The sequence below is a fragment of the Rhineura floridana genome, chromosome 17, assembly GCF_030035675.1.
Source record: "Rhineura floridana isolate rRhiFlo1 chromosome 17, rRhiFlo1.hap2, whole genome shotgun sequence".
Taxonomy (NCBI): Eukaryota; Metazoa; Chordata; class Lepidosauria; order Squamata; family Rhineuridae; genus Rhineura; species Rhineura floridana.
The window spans coordinates 24,657,371-24,676,767 of record NC_084496.1 but is presented as its reverse complement, the minus strand read 5'-3'; the positions used below and the strand labels follow the sequence as shown (position 1 = coordinate 24,676,767).

At 43.4% G+C, this 19,397-nt stretch overlaps 1 protein-coding gene across 4 annotated transcripts in view; it reads left to right on the top strand.

Annotated features, from left to right (window-relative positions):
* PRPSAP2 (phosphoribosyl pyrophosphate synthetase associated protein 2) overlaps positions 1-17,286 on the top strand; it is a 45,217-nt gene extending 27,931 nt beyond the window's left edge. For all 4 annotated transcript variants that reach the window (XM_061599776.1, XM_061599775.1, XM_061599773.1 and 1 more), the window contains 5 exons: positions 500-555; positions 3,094-3,242; positions 7,353-7,423; positions 14,637-14,783; positions 16,128-17,286. In XM_061599776.1, coding sequence (XP_061455760.1) covers positions 500-555; positions 3,094-3,242; positions 7,353-7,423; positions 14,637-14,783; positions 16,128-16,286 — 582 coding nt within the window. In that variant the 3' untranslated portion in view covers positions 16,287-17,286. The remainder of the gene's footprint in view (positions 1-499; positions 556-3,093; positions 3,243-7,352; positions 7,424-14,636; positions 14,784-16,127) is intronic.
* Positions 17,287-19,397: the final 2,111 nt, after the last annotated feature.

The following is a 19,397-nucleotide window of genomic DNA, read 5'->3' as shown; positions in this document are numbered from 1 at the left end:
GGAAAGGTATATTGGAAACAAGAGGAAGCAGTGTTTTTAGGAAGTGTTGGGAATTAAAAACCTATAACATCAGGAGAACCCTGCTAGATTAGACCAAATGCCCAGCTAGTCCAGTGTCCTGTTCCCACAAGTCAGGCCCGAGTGCAATAGCCCTCTCCCCAGTTGGGCTTCTTAGCAACTGGTATTCAAAGGCATAGCACCTCTGATCCTAGACATAACGCATTAAATATAGCTTTTCTGAGGAGTAGCCGTTGATAGTCTTTGCCTTCTCTACAAATTTGTCTAATCCCCTTTTAAAGCCGTTGGTGTCCATCACTACATCCTGTGATAGCAGATTCCATAGTTTGTGTGTTGTGTGAAGGACTTCTTTTTGCCTTTCCTGAAACTTCCAGTGTCCATCTTCATTGGATGAACCCAGTTTCTGCCACTCTTAAACTTCAGCTGAGGAAAGTGAGATACAGCTGACAACTTTGTTTCTCTTTTGGGTTTTGTTTAATAGATTCCAGACTACAGGAATGCTGTGATTGTGGCCAAATCTCCAGCATCTGCAAAGAGGTGGGTGGATAGTAGTCTACTCTTCAAAACCATATAACTGCAGAATCAACTAGCTTCTTTAACATCTGAAGCTTGCCTTTAGATAGGGGATGATATTCTAATAATATGCAAGAGGAGGCAGCAGGTCTTGGCTGCAAACTTCACATTGTGTGCACTTATTAAGCTAATGTGTTTTCTTAAAGATACCTCATAGTATTACTTCTAAGAAATATATTTGCTAGCAACTAGACACCGCTAGGAACATACCTTGAGTCTTCTACAGGACACCTATGGCCAGTACCAAATCACTGGCTGGTATAAGATTTGTGGGTAATGTGAGGCTAAAACTGGGCACTGGACATCAGTAAGAAGCAATAATAAGCTGCCTTATACTGAGTCAGGCCATTGGTCCATCTAGCTCAGTATTGTCTATACTGATTGGCAGTGGCTCTAGCATTTCAGGCAGGGATCTTCCCCAGCCCTACCTGGACATGTCAAGGATTGAACTGGGGACCTTCTGCATGTGATGCTGATATTTTACCCCTGAGCCATGACCCGATCCCTTTGGTGGGGTATCACTCCCAGGATAGCAGCTTTTTTGTTGTTGTATAGAATGAGGCCCTTGGGGGGGGCGGGGAGGAGGGTGTCACTCTGTGGAAAAGGGATCTGCTTCCCATTCCTTGGGACACAAACTAATATCCTGTCAGGCCAAAGATATGCCTTCTGGGGTTGTCTCATAGCGTTTGGTTTAACCACTGAATGAAACGAATATTTATTGCTCAAAGCCATAGGCTGCCACAATTCATCACATTTAAAAGGAGAAAAATATATTAAAATACAAGTTATATTTCAACAAACACAGTTCAACAGCATACAGTAAAGGGACAACAGCACTAAATTTCAAATAAAATTTCCTCTCCCGAGTGAAAGGTGCACTGACCCACCCAATAACTTAGTGGATAAGTATTATAGCCATGATGGTGCTGGGGCACAACCCACTCACCCCACAAGGTTTCTTTGGTGTCTAGCTCTTAGTTTCCCCACAGCTAGAACAAATTTTGCCACCTGGGTCGTTATAAATGTTGGTCTAGCCATTCAAAACACAGAGAATCAGTCTGGCTTCTGCACAGATAAGTTCTGTCCTGCTAAACTCCTGGAGTTCTTCAAGGGTGTTGTCAAGCACTTGGGTAAGGAGTGATTCAGTAAATATTGTACCCTTTGTCAAACTTTTTTTGAAAAAGAAAATAAAGAAGCCCTTACTGAGAAAATTTAGTAGCCATGGGATAAGACAGCCTCTTACGAATCAGTAATTGGTTCAAGAACAGGAAGCGGAGAATAAGAATGGGAGAATATACGAAGTGGGTTCCCCTCAGGATCTGTATTGAGACTGGTGCTTCATAATTGGTTCATAAATGATCTGGAGTTACGAGGTGAGCAGTGAGTTGGCCAAGTTTGCTAAGGACACTAAATTATTCATGGTAGTAAAAATAAAAATGAACTGTGAAGAGCCCCAAAACTTTCTCTCCAAAATGGCTGAACGGACTATAAAACACAAAATTTTGTGTATGGGGGAAAAAAAAAATTCCTAACTTCTCATGGGATTTGAGCTGGTGTTGACTGATCAGGAAAAGGGATTTGGGGTTTTAGTGAACTAGCTTGTTAAAAATGCTGACCCAGTGTGTGGCAGTTGTGAAAAAGACAAATTTCATGTTGGGGATTTTTATGAAAGTGGTTAAAATTAAACTACTAATATCATAATGTGTTTATAAAGATAGGTGGTCCAGTCATACTTGGAATGCTGTATACAGTTCTAGTCGCCACACCTAAAAAAAGGGGGGGGTATTGTAGAATTGGAAAAAGGTCTAGAAAAGAGCAACCAAGATGATGGGTGACTGGAGCAGTTCCCTTATGGGGAAAGTTTGGGATTTCTTAGTTTAGAAGAAAGGCAACTAAGGGAAGATGTAATTGAGGTTTCTTAGATTATATGGTGTATGGAAAATTTGGGGGTGAGAAGCTTTTATCCCTCTTTCAATTGAGACTCCATCAAGGAAACTGAGTAATGTGAGATCACCAGGGCCGACAAAAGGAATAATTTCACTCCGTGCAAAGCTGTAAAAAAGATGTGGTGATGGCCCCCAACTTAGATGTCTTTAAATTTGCACAAATTCATGGAGGCTAAGGCTATCAATAGCTACTAGCCATGATAGCTAGATGCAGCATCCAGGATCAGAGACGCTGTGCCTCTAAGTGCCAGTTGCTGGAGAATTAGGGTGGGAGAGTGCTGTTGCCCTTGTGCCTTATTTGTGGGCTTCCCAGAGACACCTGATTGGCTGCTGTGGCAAAAGAGGATGCTGGACTAGATATGTGAGATGATCTGTGTTTAGAACAGATGTGAAGATGATAATGGGAACTGACAGATCCATGAGCCTATATTAGGAGGGAGGGCTCCCTACCTTGGCTCCCATATTTGAATGGGTGTTTCTCTCGCATCCTTTGTGTCGCATCCTTTGTGTCAGTGATGGAGGTGTTTTAACGGTGCTCTCTTGCCCTTGTCTGCAGGGCACAGTCGTTTGCGGAGCGCTTGAGGCTGGGGATTGCGGTGATACACGGGGAGGCTCAAGACGCAGAGTCTGACCTAGTGGATGGCCGGCATTCGCCCCCAACGGCTAAAAGCGTAGCTGCCATTCATCCCAGCTTAGAGATGCCCAGTAAGTAACCTTGTGTGAGGGAGCCTGCTTCTCTGGGTGGGCATCCTTCAAAGGAGACTTCCATCCCCCATGGGTAGCTTCCTCTCTTGTAAAGTCACTTCTACATCACACATTTAAAGGCTATAACTTCCCCCAGAGAATCCTGGAGAGCTAGTTTAAGTGCGTTGGGACTTGTAGTTCTGTGAGGGGTAAGCTATAGCGCCCAGGATTCTTTGGGGGAAGCAGCATGCTTTAAATGTATGGTCAGTCGAAAGGCAAATCAGGGAATAGGGATTCAGCCTGTGCTGGATGGGGTTACACTCCCCCTGAAGACGCAGGTTCGCAGTTTGGGTGTGCTCCTGGACTCAGCTTTAAACTTGGAGGCCCAGGTTTCTGCGGTGGCCAGGAGTGCTTTTGCACAATTAAGATTAGTGCGCCAACTGCGCCCGTTCCTTGAGCCATCTGATCTGGCCACGGTGACACATGCCTTAGTTACATCCCGTTTAGATTACTGTAACGCGCTCTACATGGGGCTGCCTCTGAAGACTGTTCGGAAACTTCAGTTGGTGCAACGTGCTGCAGCCAGAATGTTAACTGGGGCTGGTTACAGGGACCATACGACTCCCCTGTTACAAAAGCTCCACTGGTTGCCACTCTGTTTCCAGACACAATTCAAAGTGCTGGTGATTTATTTATTTTATTTATTTATTAAATTTATATACCGCCCGACTAGCAATAGCTCTCCGGGCGGTGAACATAAAATAGCATAAAAATACAATGAATAACAAAATAATACTAAAATACAATCAACAATCCAATACAATAAACATTTTTAAAAGTAAATCAGTGTAACTTAAAATGCTTCAGAGAATAGGAAGGTTTTGACCTGGCGCCGGAAGGAGAGCAAAGTCGGTGCCAGGCGTACTTCCTCGGGGAGACTGTTCCATAGTTCGGGGGCCACCACTGAGAAGGCCCTAGATCTTGTCATCACCCTCCGGGCCTCCCTGTGAGTTGGAACCTGGAGGAGGGCCTTCGTAGCAGAACGTAGTGCACGGGCCGGTTCATATCGGAAGAGGTGATGACCTATAAAGCCCTATATGGCTTAGGTCCAGGCTATCTGTCAGACCGTATCTCCCTATATGAGCCTGCCTGGGCCCTGAGATCCTCAGGAGAGGCCCTTCTCTCAATACCTACGTCCTCACAAGCACGACTAGTGGGGACGTGAGATAGGGCCTTTTCAGTGGCTGCCCCAAGGCTTTGGAACTCCCTTCCTAGGGAAGCAAGAATGGCCCCCTCCTTGCAGTCCTTCCGTCGGCAAGCAAAGACTTTTTTATTTCAACAAGTCTTTGGAACTGAAAGCTGTTAAGGACAGGTCTTGAAGGGTGCTGCATTGCTGTTGCCTAACTGCATTATTTTAAACTGAGTTTGAATTATTTTAACTGTATGTATGAATGTTTTTAATACTGTAAATTGTTTAATTTGATTTTAATCTAGACTTTCGTATGTTTTTAATTATATGTGTGCTTTTATCTGGAAGCCGCCGTGAGTTCCAGTTTTGGAAAAAGGGCGGGGTAAAAATAATGATAATGAATAAATATAAATAATACATTTAAATGGTAAATGTATGCAACCTAGGTTATAGGATCTGGGCAAGTGCTTGCTGCAACTTCTGGTGGAAAATCCATTGACCCAGTCCTGCCCTGTGCTTGGAAATTGACTCTGGAAAAGAATAGTGCTTTTCAGCAAAGCATTTAAAGCCTTTCTCAGTTCCGTTTAAAGAAAATGTGGACTTGCTTCATGTCCCCAGTTTTTTTTTCAATGAAGCTGGGATTTGTAGCATATAGCATCATATTTGATCCATGTTAGGCCCTCTTAAGTCTCTTAGTGTGGTCTGCTGCAAAGCACTGTAGCAGTTTTAAATGTGCATTTGGTCCCCCCACTTTCTTGACCTCTTCCTCAAAGCTGTGAAGAAATGCTACTGAAAGTATCTATCTAATCTATCTGTATAAAAACCAGTGCCCCAGGATACAGTCACAATCTGGCATGGCCAAGAGACAAAACATAGGACTGGGAGGCCAGTAGATATGAGCAGGCAAGGCTCCTAGCAGCGCTAGAATTTTATTAAATTTTATATCCTTCCCTTCCTCCTGAAGTAGCCCAGGGTGGCAAACATAACAAAACAATTTAACGACAAGAAAAAGAAAAGCATTCTAAAAACAGTTTAAAAACTTTCTAGAACCCAGTTACGGTTGGAAAACATTCTTCCATCCAGTGATCTCCAGGTTGCCAGGAGAGGCCTCCTTGAGCTATCAAATGCCTGGGTTGAACAGGAGTGTTTTCTCTTCAAGTCAGTAGTAATGGAGACACACCTTGCTGGGGAGGGCATTCCACAAACGGAGCCACCACTGAAAAGGCTCTGTCAAGGGTATAATACTCCCCCATCATGGTTCCCCTGAACCTGTCCAGTGACCTTGTCCCATATAAGTAAATGTTGGCCATTTATTCCTGTGGGGGAAAGTGGCAGTGCTGTATGTGGTGTTGGTAGTGAAATCAGCCCTCTGTCCCCGACACTGGGTGGCTTGGCTCCCTGTGCAATGGAGAAGCCACATATCTCCATTCTCAGTGGGGAGAGATCTGCAGGACTTTCCAGAGATCCTTCCTGTGGACCAGGTGTGGGGAACCTTTGGCTCTCCACATGTTGCTGAACTACAGCTCCCATGATCTCTGAACATCGGCCATGCCTGCCTGGGCTGATGGGAGTTGTAGTACAGCAACTTCTGGCAGGCAAAAAGTTCCCCACATCCACTGGAGACAGTCTCTCCCTCCATAGAGACACTGCCTGCCACAGTGATGGCTGTTTTATTGTACTCCAAGGAGTCTGGAGTCTGGGGTTTTCCAGATACTGTTGGGCTACAGCTCTCCTCATCCCTGACCATCAGCCATGCTGGCTAGGGCCAGAGTCCAACGGTACTTGAAGAACCACAGGACCCCCACCCTGCCATACTGAACCATGGGGGGCATTTGCACTTCTGACTCTGGCCTTTTGCAGCTCTATGAAGTTTGTGATTTCGTAAACGGTTTTTGTGCTCTGTTGCTCCCTAATTGACTTGCTGTTGGGAGTTGTTGGCATCAGTAAGGACAGCTTTTAATGTGCCCTGCAGGTGTCGCTGCTTTCAACAGGAAGTGAAATCTGGCATGGCTGGCACTTTTTCAAAGTAACAAGCACATAATGGGGAATTGGGCTCCCAGATATGTTTGAATGAGGCCCATCAATTGGGAGTCATTTATGTGAAATAAGAAACTTAGTTCTGTCTCCTTTTTCATTGTCTTAATGAGAGTGGAGTCCAGAAGGACACAATCAGGACTGCTAAAGTTGTAACGAGCTCCCTTGTTGGTGTGCTGTTAATGACAACTTAAAATCCTCTGTGTCGGGATCCTCTAGATCAGGGGTAGCCAATGTGGTGCCTTCCAGATGTTTACAATTCCCATCAGTCCCCTCCACCATAGCCAGTGGTCGTGGGTGATGGGAATTGTAGTCCAACATCATCTGGAGGGCACCACATTGGTTATCTCTCCTCTATATATTTCTTTATTCTTGACCATCTGGAGAGCAGAAAGTCAGCAAAGAAACTTTAAAAAACAGAATGTGAAGAGGTGTGCGTGCACTGGAGATGTACTTCAATATGGCCTGGGAACTGTTGAGCAACCACAGAGCTTGAACATGGATGAAGTATTAACGAAGACGGTCCTTCTGGTGGAGTAGCCCCCTTAAGAGAAGAAGGTAGAGTACAAAGTTCAACTCCTGCAAGTTAATTCTGTCCATCCAGGCCTCATCATGCTCTCTTCCGAGGAGGTCTCTCAACTGCCCAACTTCCTTGTGCTTTTGGGGAGCCTGGCTGCTTTTAGTAAACAAAGGGCATGAAATGTCAAACTCAGAAATGCACAATACCAAGACAGGCTGAGTCTGGTAGGATGCCCACTGGCTGCCCAGGCAGAGTATCAATGGTTGGGGAAAATATCAGCTGATAACATCTTGTAGATAAGAATAAGGGGAAGGATGCTAAAAGGTGAAAAGTCTGCTGTGATACTATAGACTCTTTATTTCTCTCTCTCTCTCTCTCTTTTTATCAGTGCTGATTCCAAAGGAGAAGCCTCCCATCACGGTGGTTGGTGATGTAGGTGGAAGGATAGCCATCATTGTGGTATGTAGCTGCTTTAGTGCAGTAACCTGCGGATTTTGTTTGAGAAGGGTGTGCATGGAAAGTTATGTACCTTGATGATTTCTCTTAGGAGTGTAAGACATCTTGAGGTCAGAAGTTCATTTAGATGCTGGTTTTGATCCTAAGCTTGAGTAATAACCTGACAGTTCAGGAAAATAAAGAATACTTTGTCAAAACAGTTTTGAACTGAACTCTCTGGTTTAAGTTGAAAATCAATTTTCCTCTGCCTCTTGCCCCCCCCCCGATTTAACTTGAAATGGGTCCTGTAAATTGGCCTCCCCAGGGGTGCTTGCCTTTTGCCTTCATTTTCATTTTGAACATAAACTATCATTTCTATTTTTCCCAGGCTCTTTAACCTGGCCTGTTCTTATTTCTGCTGGCTGCTTTTATGATATTCTCTTAATAAATCAGGGGTGGGGACCTGGATCTGGCTGGTGAGTCGGATCCTTAACCTTCCCCATGCCCTGCAGGCCAACTTGACAAGTGGATGAGGCTGCCCACCTGTCATTCACCTGATATCACAGTGATGTCAGGCGACCCATTTTCTTTTGACCCTGTGGTTTGAAATAAATCAGCTGATTGCCAGAGCTTGCAAAACCCGGAGCCTTTGCGAGCGCTGCTGTGACCATCTGGGGCAGGTAGGCATGGTTTGGCTGAAATGGCCGGTTGGGCCTAATTAGGCCCACGGCCTAGAGGTTCCCTGCCTCTCTCAATATTGCAACATGTCTGTGTCTCTGAACTGTTCCTTAACATGGTTCGACTTTCTGAGTTTTAAAGTTGTGTTTCCTGTAACCTGAGCTCTGTGTAAGCTGCCCTGGGAACTTGTTGAAATCCCTTAAATAGCATTTTGGGCACTGACAAAGCCATGCCTTGCAAAGCCTTTATCCTGAACTTGGAGCTTAGAGTTCTTCTAGTGAAAGGAGTGAGAAAGCTTCAGCAGAATGCCTCTTATGGCCAGATCTTTCTCATACTTGGAAGAAACTACAGCATCTTGTGAGGAAGTATTGAGACTTAAGAGCCAATTCATGTTCTACTTAAAATTTAATACACAAGGTAATGACAAAATAACTTCTGAGGTACCGTCGGATTGTGTGTGTAATCCCCCATGGCAAAGTAGCTTTGCTTGTCTGTGTTTAAACCAGGGGTGGGGAACCTTGGGGAACCCTCTGCTCCAGACACACCCCTCACCAGCTCTGGTCTGTGGCCGCTTCAAGTACCTGTGCCTGCTGGAATTATGATAATGCATTTCCGTTGCTTGGATAGAGAGGTGATTTTGTATTAATAATAATAATAATAATAATAAATTTTGTTTCTGAGTCGCCTATCTGGCTGAATCAACGGCCACTCTAGGCGACGTACAATTTCATCAATAAATACAATAAAACCACAAAAATCATCATAATAATTAATAATATCAGTATTAAAACTAAACCACCCCAGAGGTCCCGTAGGTCTGCCTGAACAGCCAGGTTTTCAAGGCCCGGCGGAAACCTATCAGGGAGGGGGCATGGCGAAGATCGAAAGGAAGGGAATTCCAGAGGGTGGGGGCCACAGTCGAAAATGCCCTCTCTCTGGTCTGCACCAGCCTCACTGTCCTAACTGGTGGGACCGAGAGAAGGTCTTGCGCGGCTGATCTCGTCAGGCGGCATAATTGGTGATGCTGGAGGCGCTCCTTCAGATAAACTGGGCCAAAACCGTATAGGGCTTTAAAGGTCAATACCAACACCTTGAATTGGGCCCGGTAAACAACTGGTAGCCATTAAAAATCTCTGACTCTGGTTTCGCTGGAATACAGACTATTGTTCAAATTTAGGTTGCATGCATTACTTTTGCCTCCAGCCCCCCCCCCAGCAGCGGTATGTGGCCCTCAGAAGATTATCCTTGAGAGAATGTGGCCCTTGCTCTGAACAAGATTCCCAACCCCAGATTTAAATCCCAGAAGCAACAACTAAAGTGATCATGCTTCAGTATCTGCATCTTTGCAAGGAAATCCAACCTTTTAAAGCTGAATGTGCAACTCACATTCATGGAACTGCAAATGTATTTTTCCTGTTAAACTCTGCTACTTTTGTACCAGAGGTTTTTTTAAAAAAATTGGCTCTTGCCTTTATCATATCACACTTGGAGATAATTGGGTTCAAGATGCTTCTTTTTTTTTTTTTCAATAATTTTTATTCAGATTTTCATAAAACATACAAGACAAAATCATAAAACATTCAAAGACAAAAAACAAAATCAAAAATAGTTAAACAAAAAGAAAAAAAAACAAAAATAAAAAATAAAGAGTAAAATATTGACTTCCCATTTGTCAAAGATCAAATCAGTTATAAGTCTATAATATATAGCAATCCTGTCTCTTAAGTCATATTATAAAATCACTTTCCTCCAGTAGTTATCTTACTTAATCATCAAATCTCATAAACATTACTTTATTCTTTCCACAAAAAGTCAAAGAGAGGTTTCAATTCTTTAAAAAATATATCTATCAATTTTTTTTTCCAGATAAGCATATCGATTAATCCATCTCATTACTAATTATGATAATCTTATTGTCATAACCATAGTCAAAATAAACATTTCAATTAATCCATCACATCAGAATCTGTTAGGTTCAGTAATTTCAGTAGCCATTGTTCTATTATCTCTATTAGTTCCATTTTCCATCTTCCATCTTCAGTAGTCTTGTTAAGTCCAGTAATTTCAATATCCAATCTTCCATTATCAGTATTCCATAATAATCTTGCTGTCAAAGCCATAGTCATATAGTAAGAGTCTGATGGGAATTACCTCTATCCCAAATATTTTCTTGCCATCCATTCTGAATAAGTTGCTGAAATACTGCTGTAAAATCATATCTCTGTTCTTTTTTTCAAAATACACTGAGTCATCTCTTAAAAGTTTTTCCATTGTCACATGGCTGCAGTTAATTCCATAGATTTTCTCTATATTGGGCTCCATCACATCATTCCAGTCCAGAAGATAATCCATGCCATTGATAACTTTATCTCTAGAATCTTCATTAATTTCTTCAGAGATAACATTGAGTTCCAAACAATAGATTTTATTTCTAAAGTCCATAGACTCCAAATCTTGTTCCTGTTCCACGTTTGTTCCAATCTCCGGGATCTCCTCTCTCACAGGGACCCCTATTCCAGTCTCCAGGGTCTCCTCTCTCACAGGGACCCCTGTTCCAATCTCCGGGGTCTCCTCTCTCACAGGGACCCCTTCCAGGGTCACCTCTCTCACAGGGACCCTTATATCTTTAATCTCCTGCTTCATTTTACTCAATTCAATTTTCGTTATCTCAATCTCATCCATTATTTTCTGAAACATAGTTATTTCCAGATTCTCAGCCACTTTCTTAATTGCCATTTTAAAAGAAAAATATAGGAAAACCACTTCTTATTTCAGCAACAATTGGGTTAATACTCCAAACTTGGTGACATCACAGTATAAACAGAGCAGACAGCCTTATCTCTCCAATAGTTAAGTAAACAAAATGCAGTTCCCAGGATCGAAACAATTAATGGCAATCGTCAAGAAACAGATTCGTCAAAATAAAATAGACCAAAAAGAGAGTAGTCTCAAAACAGTATAATATTTTTCAAAATAAAAATCTGGAATAGAAATCCCTCTTCTGTGTGTATCTTTAGAATGCAAATCCAGGACAGCTTTTTGCAACAAAAACAGAGATAAGCTATTAATTAGTGCGTAGCAGAGAGAAGTTACGGCTCCCCAGTGAGATGTCAAAAACTGATCAATCTGGCAAATCTCTTTTAAACAGCAACAATTTAAGTCAAGTAAAAGAAAAATATAGAAAGAAGGGTGCTTGCCTGTTAGTGCGTTCTCTCTTAGAAGCTAAGATGAACGTTCGCTTTAACAGATAGAGCTTGCTGTTGAAAATCCGTCCCACCTTCGTCGGCTGGACCTCGTCCCATAAATTAATGAGATCTGGTCGTCCCAACAAAAATAGGCTTTGAGGTTAATCTCTTCGTTTCTCCCTACCCGGGAGAAGTTTAATCAGTCAAAAAAAAAAGAAAAAACTGACTGATATATCTGAATAAGCTTCTTTTGAGGCAGGAGCCCGTCTCAAAAGCAGGCACAGGCTAAGTCACCCTTCCCGGAAGTCGGGTTCAAGATGCTTCTGAGCAGAGTGGGAATATGGATGGCGATTGCCTGGTGTGGTTGTCCAAATCTGGACACCTGCTTCTTGTAAGTGCACCAGTTCACTGAATTAGGACAGCCTCTCATGCTTAACAGGAAACTGGAATCCCAGCCATTAATTCTCATTCCGTCTCCATTCATGATTAAGACGGTGGCGGATGGTGCCTTCATGTCAGTGGACCAGTGGAGGCATTGAAGAAGGTGTTTCAGTCTCTTGAAAAGTCAGACAGAAACCCAGATTAGATTCCACTGTCCCACTGACACAGAGCCACTAACCATCACTGGATTAAAATTAAATGGCTCCTAGTAGTAAGGGGAGAGAATTACTTGCTTTTAACAAGTAAGCTTGTTTTTGTGTGTGTTTAACTTGACTACCTTTCTACTCCCTTCCAGTCCTGTGGTTTATTTAAAGTTAAATCATTTTCAACAACATAAAATGGTTGATGATTATTCTCCACCCCTGTAGTTATTAGATGAGCTGTTAATCCAGTTGTTGCATCAGATAAGACACTCTAATGATGGCTGCTTTTACAAACATACTGCGTAGGAACAGGAGACTTGAAAACAATCCAGCGTAACAGACGTTGAAAGGCTTGTGCATTAGCTGGAGGGTTCATTTCCCCAAGGAAGGGTGGACTCTTAAGATGGTGATAGAAAGGAAGAGAGATTAGCCCGTGTTTGAAAATCTAGTGACAGGACAGGTTTTGTAATAAATAACAAGTGCAGCCTTCCTCAGCCTGGTACCTTCCAGATGTTTTGGACTATACTTCGCATCATCCCCTGACGGCCTTGCTAGCCAGGGCTGATGGGAGTTGTAGTCCAAAACATCTGGGAGGCACCAGGTTGGAGGTCTGTTTCCATTACTACATTAGCAAGTGTGAAAATCACATCCATTCTGTACCTCATTGAGCTTCTCAAGTGCAACACATTTCAAAACACTTCAGGCCTGTGGGGGTACACATTGCCATCTTACACATAGCTGTGACCTGCCACAGAAACTTAAAAAAAACCCCTCTTTCTTTGGCAATTGCGATTGTCTACAGCAGCTTGTCAATTGGGATGCAGCAGATGTTACCCCTGGAAATGCTCTTGCAATTTGCTTCTTGGATAACTTTCCCTTCTGTTCTGTGGCAGAGCCTGTTGTTGTTGCAGAGCTCCACAAAACTGTGTTTGCAATGCAGTGATGGAGATTTCTAGGGCTTCATCAGGGCGTTGTCCTGTAATATGTGATATTAATGGTGTCTCCAAGCAGGTGCTGAGTGACCCTCCTCCTCTGGAGTAGTCAGTGAGCTCTCAGTGTGTTTGGGATTCAGAGGCATTGAAGAACTTGGCTCTTTTTATTTTTTATTTTTATTTTTTTGGAGCTGTGAATAGTTGTGGTAGAACTTCCTTTCCCCATATGTGTCCACTCAACATGCCACACAATACTCATTCTGCACTTCTGCAATCTGCAATTCTGCAATCGTCCTTTTAGTGTAGCATCACCTACACGCCAGAACTCCCTGTCTCTTGACATCAGGCAGGCGCCTTTGCTGTATTCTTTTTGGCAGTTGCTTAAAAGGTTTTGGTCTAGGCAAGGCTTTCTAGGCACATAAATGCTGATTTTTTAATATCTTTATTTTAAGTCTACTATTTTTAATCATGTTTTTTTAAATAAATATATATATTAATAATTTTAGTATTTTTTGTAAACTGCTAAGAGGTTTTTCATAGTCAAATGGTATATAAATTTTGTTAATAAGGCGGCCTTGGAATCCTCCTCCGACCCCTGCCCCACCTCATTTCTCTTCCACTTCTGTATTTTATTGAACACTTGCATCTCCTCCTCCCATGTTGGGGCAACTAACAACATTTAAAAAGTCAATGCAAGAACTGCGACACAATGAACAGGCCAACAAAAGCCAACAGCAAACTACCAGAGCAGAGTGGAGGGGGAAAATCTACTAGTTGCAACTAATGTAAGAGGTCAGGTCTGAATTTATAAGTCCAGAACAAGCCTTTTAAGATGGGGTGGGGAACCTTTTCAGCCAGGTGGGCCAGTTCTTTATCTCCCCACACCTGCATGGACCAACTTTGAAAGGGGGTGGGCGCCCCCCCCACCTGTCAGTCATTGGATGTCATGATAACATGAAGTGACTGATAGATGGGCAGTCCTACCCACCTATTACAGTTGACCCGCAGGGGAGGGGCAAAGCAGCACTAGCCAGGATTGAACCCTCCGCTCACCAGCTGATGAGTGGAAGGTTTGATCCTGCAGGGGTCTGCTTCACCAGTGTGTTACCCCAGCAGAATTGGACAGCCTCCGTGACATTAGCTGGATGTGGCTTGCAGGAAATGCCATATGGGCCAATTGGGCCTTTCAGAAAAGGGCTGCCTTAAATACTGTGGGATGGAAGCAAGACACGTGGCCCCAGAGAGGAAGAAGTAGAATTGGCAGCACACACTAAAAAGGGCTGTACACTTCATGGGCTTCTGTCTTACTTTGGGCTGGATGGTACATGGGGACCAGGCCCTCTGGGGAAGATCATACTGTGCAGGTAGACTTGCTTGGATGAAGGCAGCCCTCTGTATCCAGGATCAAGCTGTCCCTCGGAACTCTCCCCAGACCACAGCCCCAAGTGGCTTTGCTTTATACCTTCATTGAGTGGGTTTTCTTTTCTTTTTTTTTCCTGGCCTGGGTGGAATGTGTCCTTGAACTCTGACTTATTATCCATCCAAACAAGCAACAAGAGGAGTTTTTGTAGAAACTAGTCTACTGTGCAAAGGTAAAATTTGCATTCATTGCTTTGTCCACTTTTGCCCCTGGTCTTACCCACCACTGGCATGTGGCCCCCCCGGAAGGCTGCCCAGAAGAAAATGCGGCCCTCAGGCTAGAAAAAAGGTTCCTGGGCTCCTTTGAGCAAAAAGATTGCAAATTGGTGATATATAATTAGTTCTAGCGACAACCCTAACTGAGTTGAGCCTTCCATTTCTCTGATATGGCCTCACTGAGGAAACACTGATGACCCTGTTTTCATGTCCTCTTGGCCAGGATGACATCATAGATGACGTGGATAGCTTCCTGGCCGCTGCTGAGACGCTCAAAGAGAGAGGTGCCTACAAGATCTTTGTCATGGCCACCCACGGCCTCCTCTCCTCAGATGCCCCTCGGTTGATAGAGGAGTCTGCAATTGATGAGGTGAGCAAGCAAACCAGGCTTGTTTCTCAAGATGGATGCTTCTTGAGCATCTGAAGCCTGTGTGTGCCTAGGGATGGATGTTTACTAGCAAGCAAGTCGGTTTGAAGGTTATTTACTTCCTCCTAAATGAACCAGAAATCAAAGGGTGGATCTCACTTAGAAGCCAAATTGCTACAGATTCCAAAATTAGCAGTGTGCATTTCTGAGAGCAGTTCCAATGTTGGTGTGCGACTTTCATCTTTAGGATGGGATGAAGCACTGAGATAGTAGCTCTTGGTTGGCTCAGAATGGGGGGGGGGCTTCCAAAGTTTGACCCTAGAAAATGGCAAAAAATTGCCTCCCATGAATGGGATGGTAAATTGGGGAGGGGGGAGGGATTTTTGCAGCACCCTAAAAATGCCAAACGATTTGGCTAGTAGAAAGTTCTCCCTCTGTGGCTCCTGAGACTTAAGGCATGCACTTTGAAGTTCAGCTTTGCAGCTGTGAATCTTATAAACGTGCTTTTAAGTGGTGGTGGGAGGAGCCTGCACTTGACTCTGCCAAATTCCATGCACCCGTTGCTGTTGTGTGGGATTGCCAAGCACTTTTGCACATTTTAATCCACTTGTTTATTAATTTGTTAATCCACCTCGAGTTTCAAGAAGTGGCATAGAAACATGTTCAACAGTCAACCCTGAGAAGGACACCGCAGCTTTGTGGCTTAACACTGTTTTAAAAAATGTTTTAAAATAACTTGCTTGCAAAATAAAAATAATAACGTGAGCTTAAAAGCGACTTAAACCAGCAGTAAAGTTCAAATGGCTGAACAGAAAAGAGTGGAATCAACCTCAACTGGAAATAAACGGAAGTGGAGTCTAGCAAAGTCATTAATCTTTCTTTCTTTTCCCCAGTGACCTGAAATGGTTAGGTTTTCAGAATGCTACAAATAAGCATTTCCTCACTCTCCTCCAGCCAGGATGCACTTCCTAGCTGGGCCTTCTGGTTTTCTGAAGCAAGTGCAATCTGTGGCTACATTGGCTGCCTGGAAGTGTGTGAGCTTAGGCCGTAGCTCAGGAGTAGGGAACCTTTTCTGGCCAGCGGGCCAGATCTTTTATCTCCTCTGGAGGGCTAAATATGACAGGGGTTACCCACCAGCCAATCACATGATGTCTGCTGATGCTGTCCTTTGAAGCCCTGACTGTCAGGATTTCAAAGCAGAGCAAGGGGATTTTTGCAAAGGGGAATTCAGTCAGCCCTGCACTGCACTTTCAGTGCCTGCTTCTAGCAGGGGGACAGGCATGCTCAGCCAAGTTGAGCAGGATTGAACCCTCCACTCACCAGCTCTCTTTCTGCCTCTCTTTCCAGGTTGTGGTCACCAACACAATTCCTCATGAGATTCAAAAGCTCCAGTGCCCCAAAATTAAGACTGTGGATATCAGCATGATCCTTTCGGAGGCCATCCGCAGAATCCACAATGGGGAGTCCATGTCATACCTTTTCAGGAATATAGGACTGGATGACTAACAGCTTCTTGAAGAAGAAGATGATTTTCAGGGGCCAAACTGGACATGTACAGAAACCGAGCTGTGAAGCATTGTGGCTTAAACTTTGTATTTCAATGGAACCCATTTTGTTAAGATGCTTTCCACCACCACCCTTCCCCATGGTTTCAATTTAGTAGATGAAATTTCCAGAACTATTTTCTTTGCCATTTTCAAGAGGGGGAAAGGACTTCTACTGAAAAAGAACAAATAAAAATCCTAGGCGCTGCTAGATTTAGCTGTACTGTTTGTTTAAGGACACAGTCCTTTTTAAGAAGTTCTTCTGCTCAAGTCTCCTTGAAATGTATTGGAGCTGTGTAAGAGCACATTGCTTCTCTTCACCCATTGCTTCACCCAGGGATTGGGTGACCAGGGGACAATGATGTCGCTTCCCTTTGGAAAGAGGAGCCATATCCTCGTAGGTGAAGCCTCTCCTGGTGCAGAATCCGCCTCCTGGTCAGAAGAAGCATGCAGGCCTTTCCCCACAGCACAGGTTATCCCTGGCCTCATCCACCTGTAAGCAAAAACTAGTCTTGCACCCCATGGAAATCATCGACTACAAAAACAAGGGAGGGCCAGAACAAGCATGTTCAGTCTCTTGCCTCGCTCTCATGTAGCTCCTAGTCATTTCAGTGAGGTTTGTGCAGCAGGTCTCTCTAGAAAATGGAGCCCTAAGGCTACAAATACACGCACATACAACTGGAGACAAAGGCCATGGCTCCTAAGTGTTAATATTCCTCTCCTCCCCAAATCAGCTTGCTTACAAGTGCTTTAAAGGGATAATAATATACAAAAAAGTAGCTATTGTATGAAGTTTGCATCTGACAAGCCAAAAAAAAGGAGAGAAAAAGAAGAAAAAGTTGCACTGTTGTATGCAATTCAGTGACATTTTTTGTAGAAGTGCTTTTATAGGAAAAAGCATATGGAATATGCACTGGTATTTATTTTCTGCAACAAGAATAAAAGACCTTGTTTTTGTGTGAGCTTCTTAGGAAACATATGTTCAAAAGTTGTACTCCCCCCCCCTTTTGTTAGCTGAGGAATGCTCCAGGGTGTGTGTGTTTGGGTCTGTGCTGGTGATGATGATGGTGAAAGAACCAGTAGCTAATCTGCCACTGAATGAATTTTTATAAACCAGGGTGATAACCTTGTGGCCTGCAAGATGTAGTTGAGACTCCTACTCCCATCAGCCCCAGCCAGCATGTACTGTCTATTAATATAACTAGATGTATGTTAAAAACAAAAATATACTGTGAAAACAAAACAATGAAACAACGCCCCCAGGAAGCTTTGGCAGCGTGCTAATAACAGACAACACCATCTCCTATCAAATGCCTGGGGGGGGGGGAAGCAAGTTTTTACCTGGTGCTGAAAATATGTCAATGTCCCTTCAATTCCTCCCTCCCCCCCAAAAGCTTGTTTTGCTGTTTACCAGTTTTGTTTTTGCAAGGCCTTTGCCACCCTTGCAAACAGGGAAGTTTCTGCCTTATTCCTTCTGGGATCTCATTCTACTTAACTGTCCACTCCACTGAAATAATCTTAAACCAGCTCACCTTTTAGCAACCCTGACCTGTGAAATCATCACCCGAGGGGTGTTGGAATTTGAGATCTCTTCAGAAATCCATGTGTCTAAAGTAAAATGGGCTTCAAGAACAGCGTTCCAAGAGTTAGGCTTTAACTGAAGCTGCCCATTAACCAATGTCACTAGCTAATAGAAAGGCAGACACATTAACAGAGAGTGTCAATGTTTATGAGGGAGGGCAGAGAAGCTGGTCTGCATGGGGACTGACCTCGGAAGGGAGAACTGCACAAAAAAGCAGGGGGTGAGTTCAACCCAGCAAAGGATCTCTGTGTTAAAAAAGATGAATTCTATGCTTTAGATTGAGGGTAAAATGTCTGGTGAACTTACCTAATTTGCACTTTCCAAAACAATACAAGGACTGAAGCATGGCCATTCTTAAAAATTCACACTTTGAATTTTGCAATGTAGTTTAATGCGTACAAAAATATAAATGTGTGCATAAAATGCATATATGTGAAAATAACATACAAAAATGCTTTGTATGATAGAGCATTTGCAAAAGTATATTAGACAGAATTGCATACAAATGTGCACATTAAAAATATGTACTATAATACCATTTTAAAAATTCACAAATTTGGAGAACGACATTTAAAAAGGCTAGGACTGGGGAGGGCAGCTATGAGAGAACTAGAAAAGGTCCTAAATGCAAAGATGTATCACTGAACACCAAAGTCAGGATCATTCAGACCATGGTATTCCCGATCTCTATGTATGGATGTGAAAGTTGGACAGTGAAAAAAGCGGATTAAGAGAAAAATCAACTCATTTGAAATGTGTTGGAGGAGAGCTTTGCGGATACCATGGACTGTGAAAAAGACAAATAATTGGGTGTTAGAATGAATTAAACCAGAACTATCACTAGAAGCTAAAATGATGGAACTGAGGTTATCATACTTCGGACACATAATGAGAAGACCTGATTCCCTAGAAAATACAATAATGCTGGGAAAGCCAGAAGGGAGTAAGATGGATTGATTCCATAATGGAAGCCACAAGCCCTGAACTTACAAGATCTGAACAGAGTGGCTCATGACAGATGCTATCGGAGGCCACTGATTCATAGGGTTGCCATAAGTTGTAATTTACTTAAAGGCACATAACAACAACAAACAAGATTGGAAAATGAGGGGAAACGGACAGATTTGGCTATCTGCAGCTGGGTCCCTCATTACCCTTTAGCTGAAGATTCCTTCTGGCTTCATACTGGATTTGTGTGAGGTAGAATCCCACCCCCCTCCATATTTCCCATCACCCCAACCTGATTGAAGAAGAGTCACAGTTTTGCTCTAATGGAGTTTTAGAAGGGATCAGAGATGTGTTCTGTTTTTTGTAACACCAGCATCGGATTGGTGGCCCTGATCCACAGAGCACAGCAGCAGGCTGAGTTCACACAGCTGTGCTCAAGGAGCTTTGCCTGCCCTGCTGTGGGGCTGCAGGATTGAGAATGGTGCAGCTCAACATTCTGAGAAACTATCCAACAGCCTTTCCCTGCCTTTGGGCCCCAGGCAT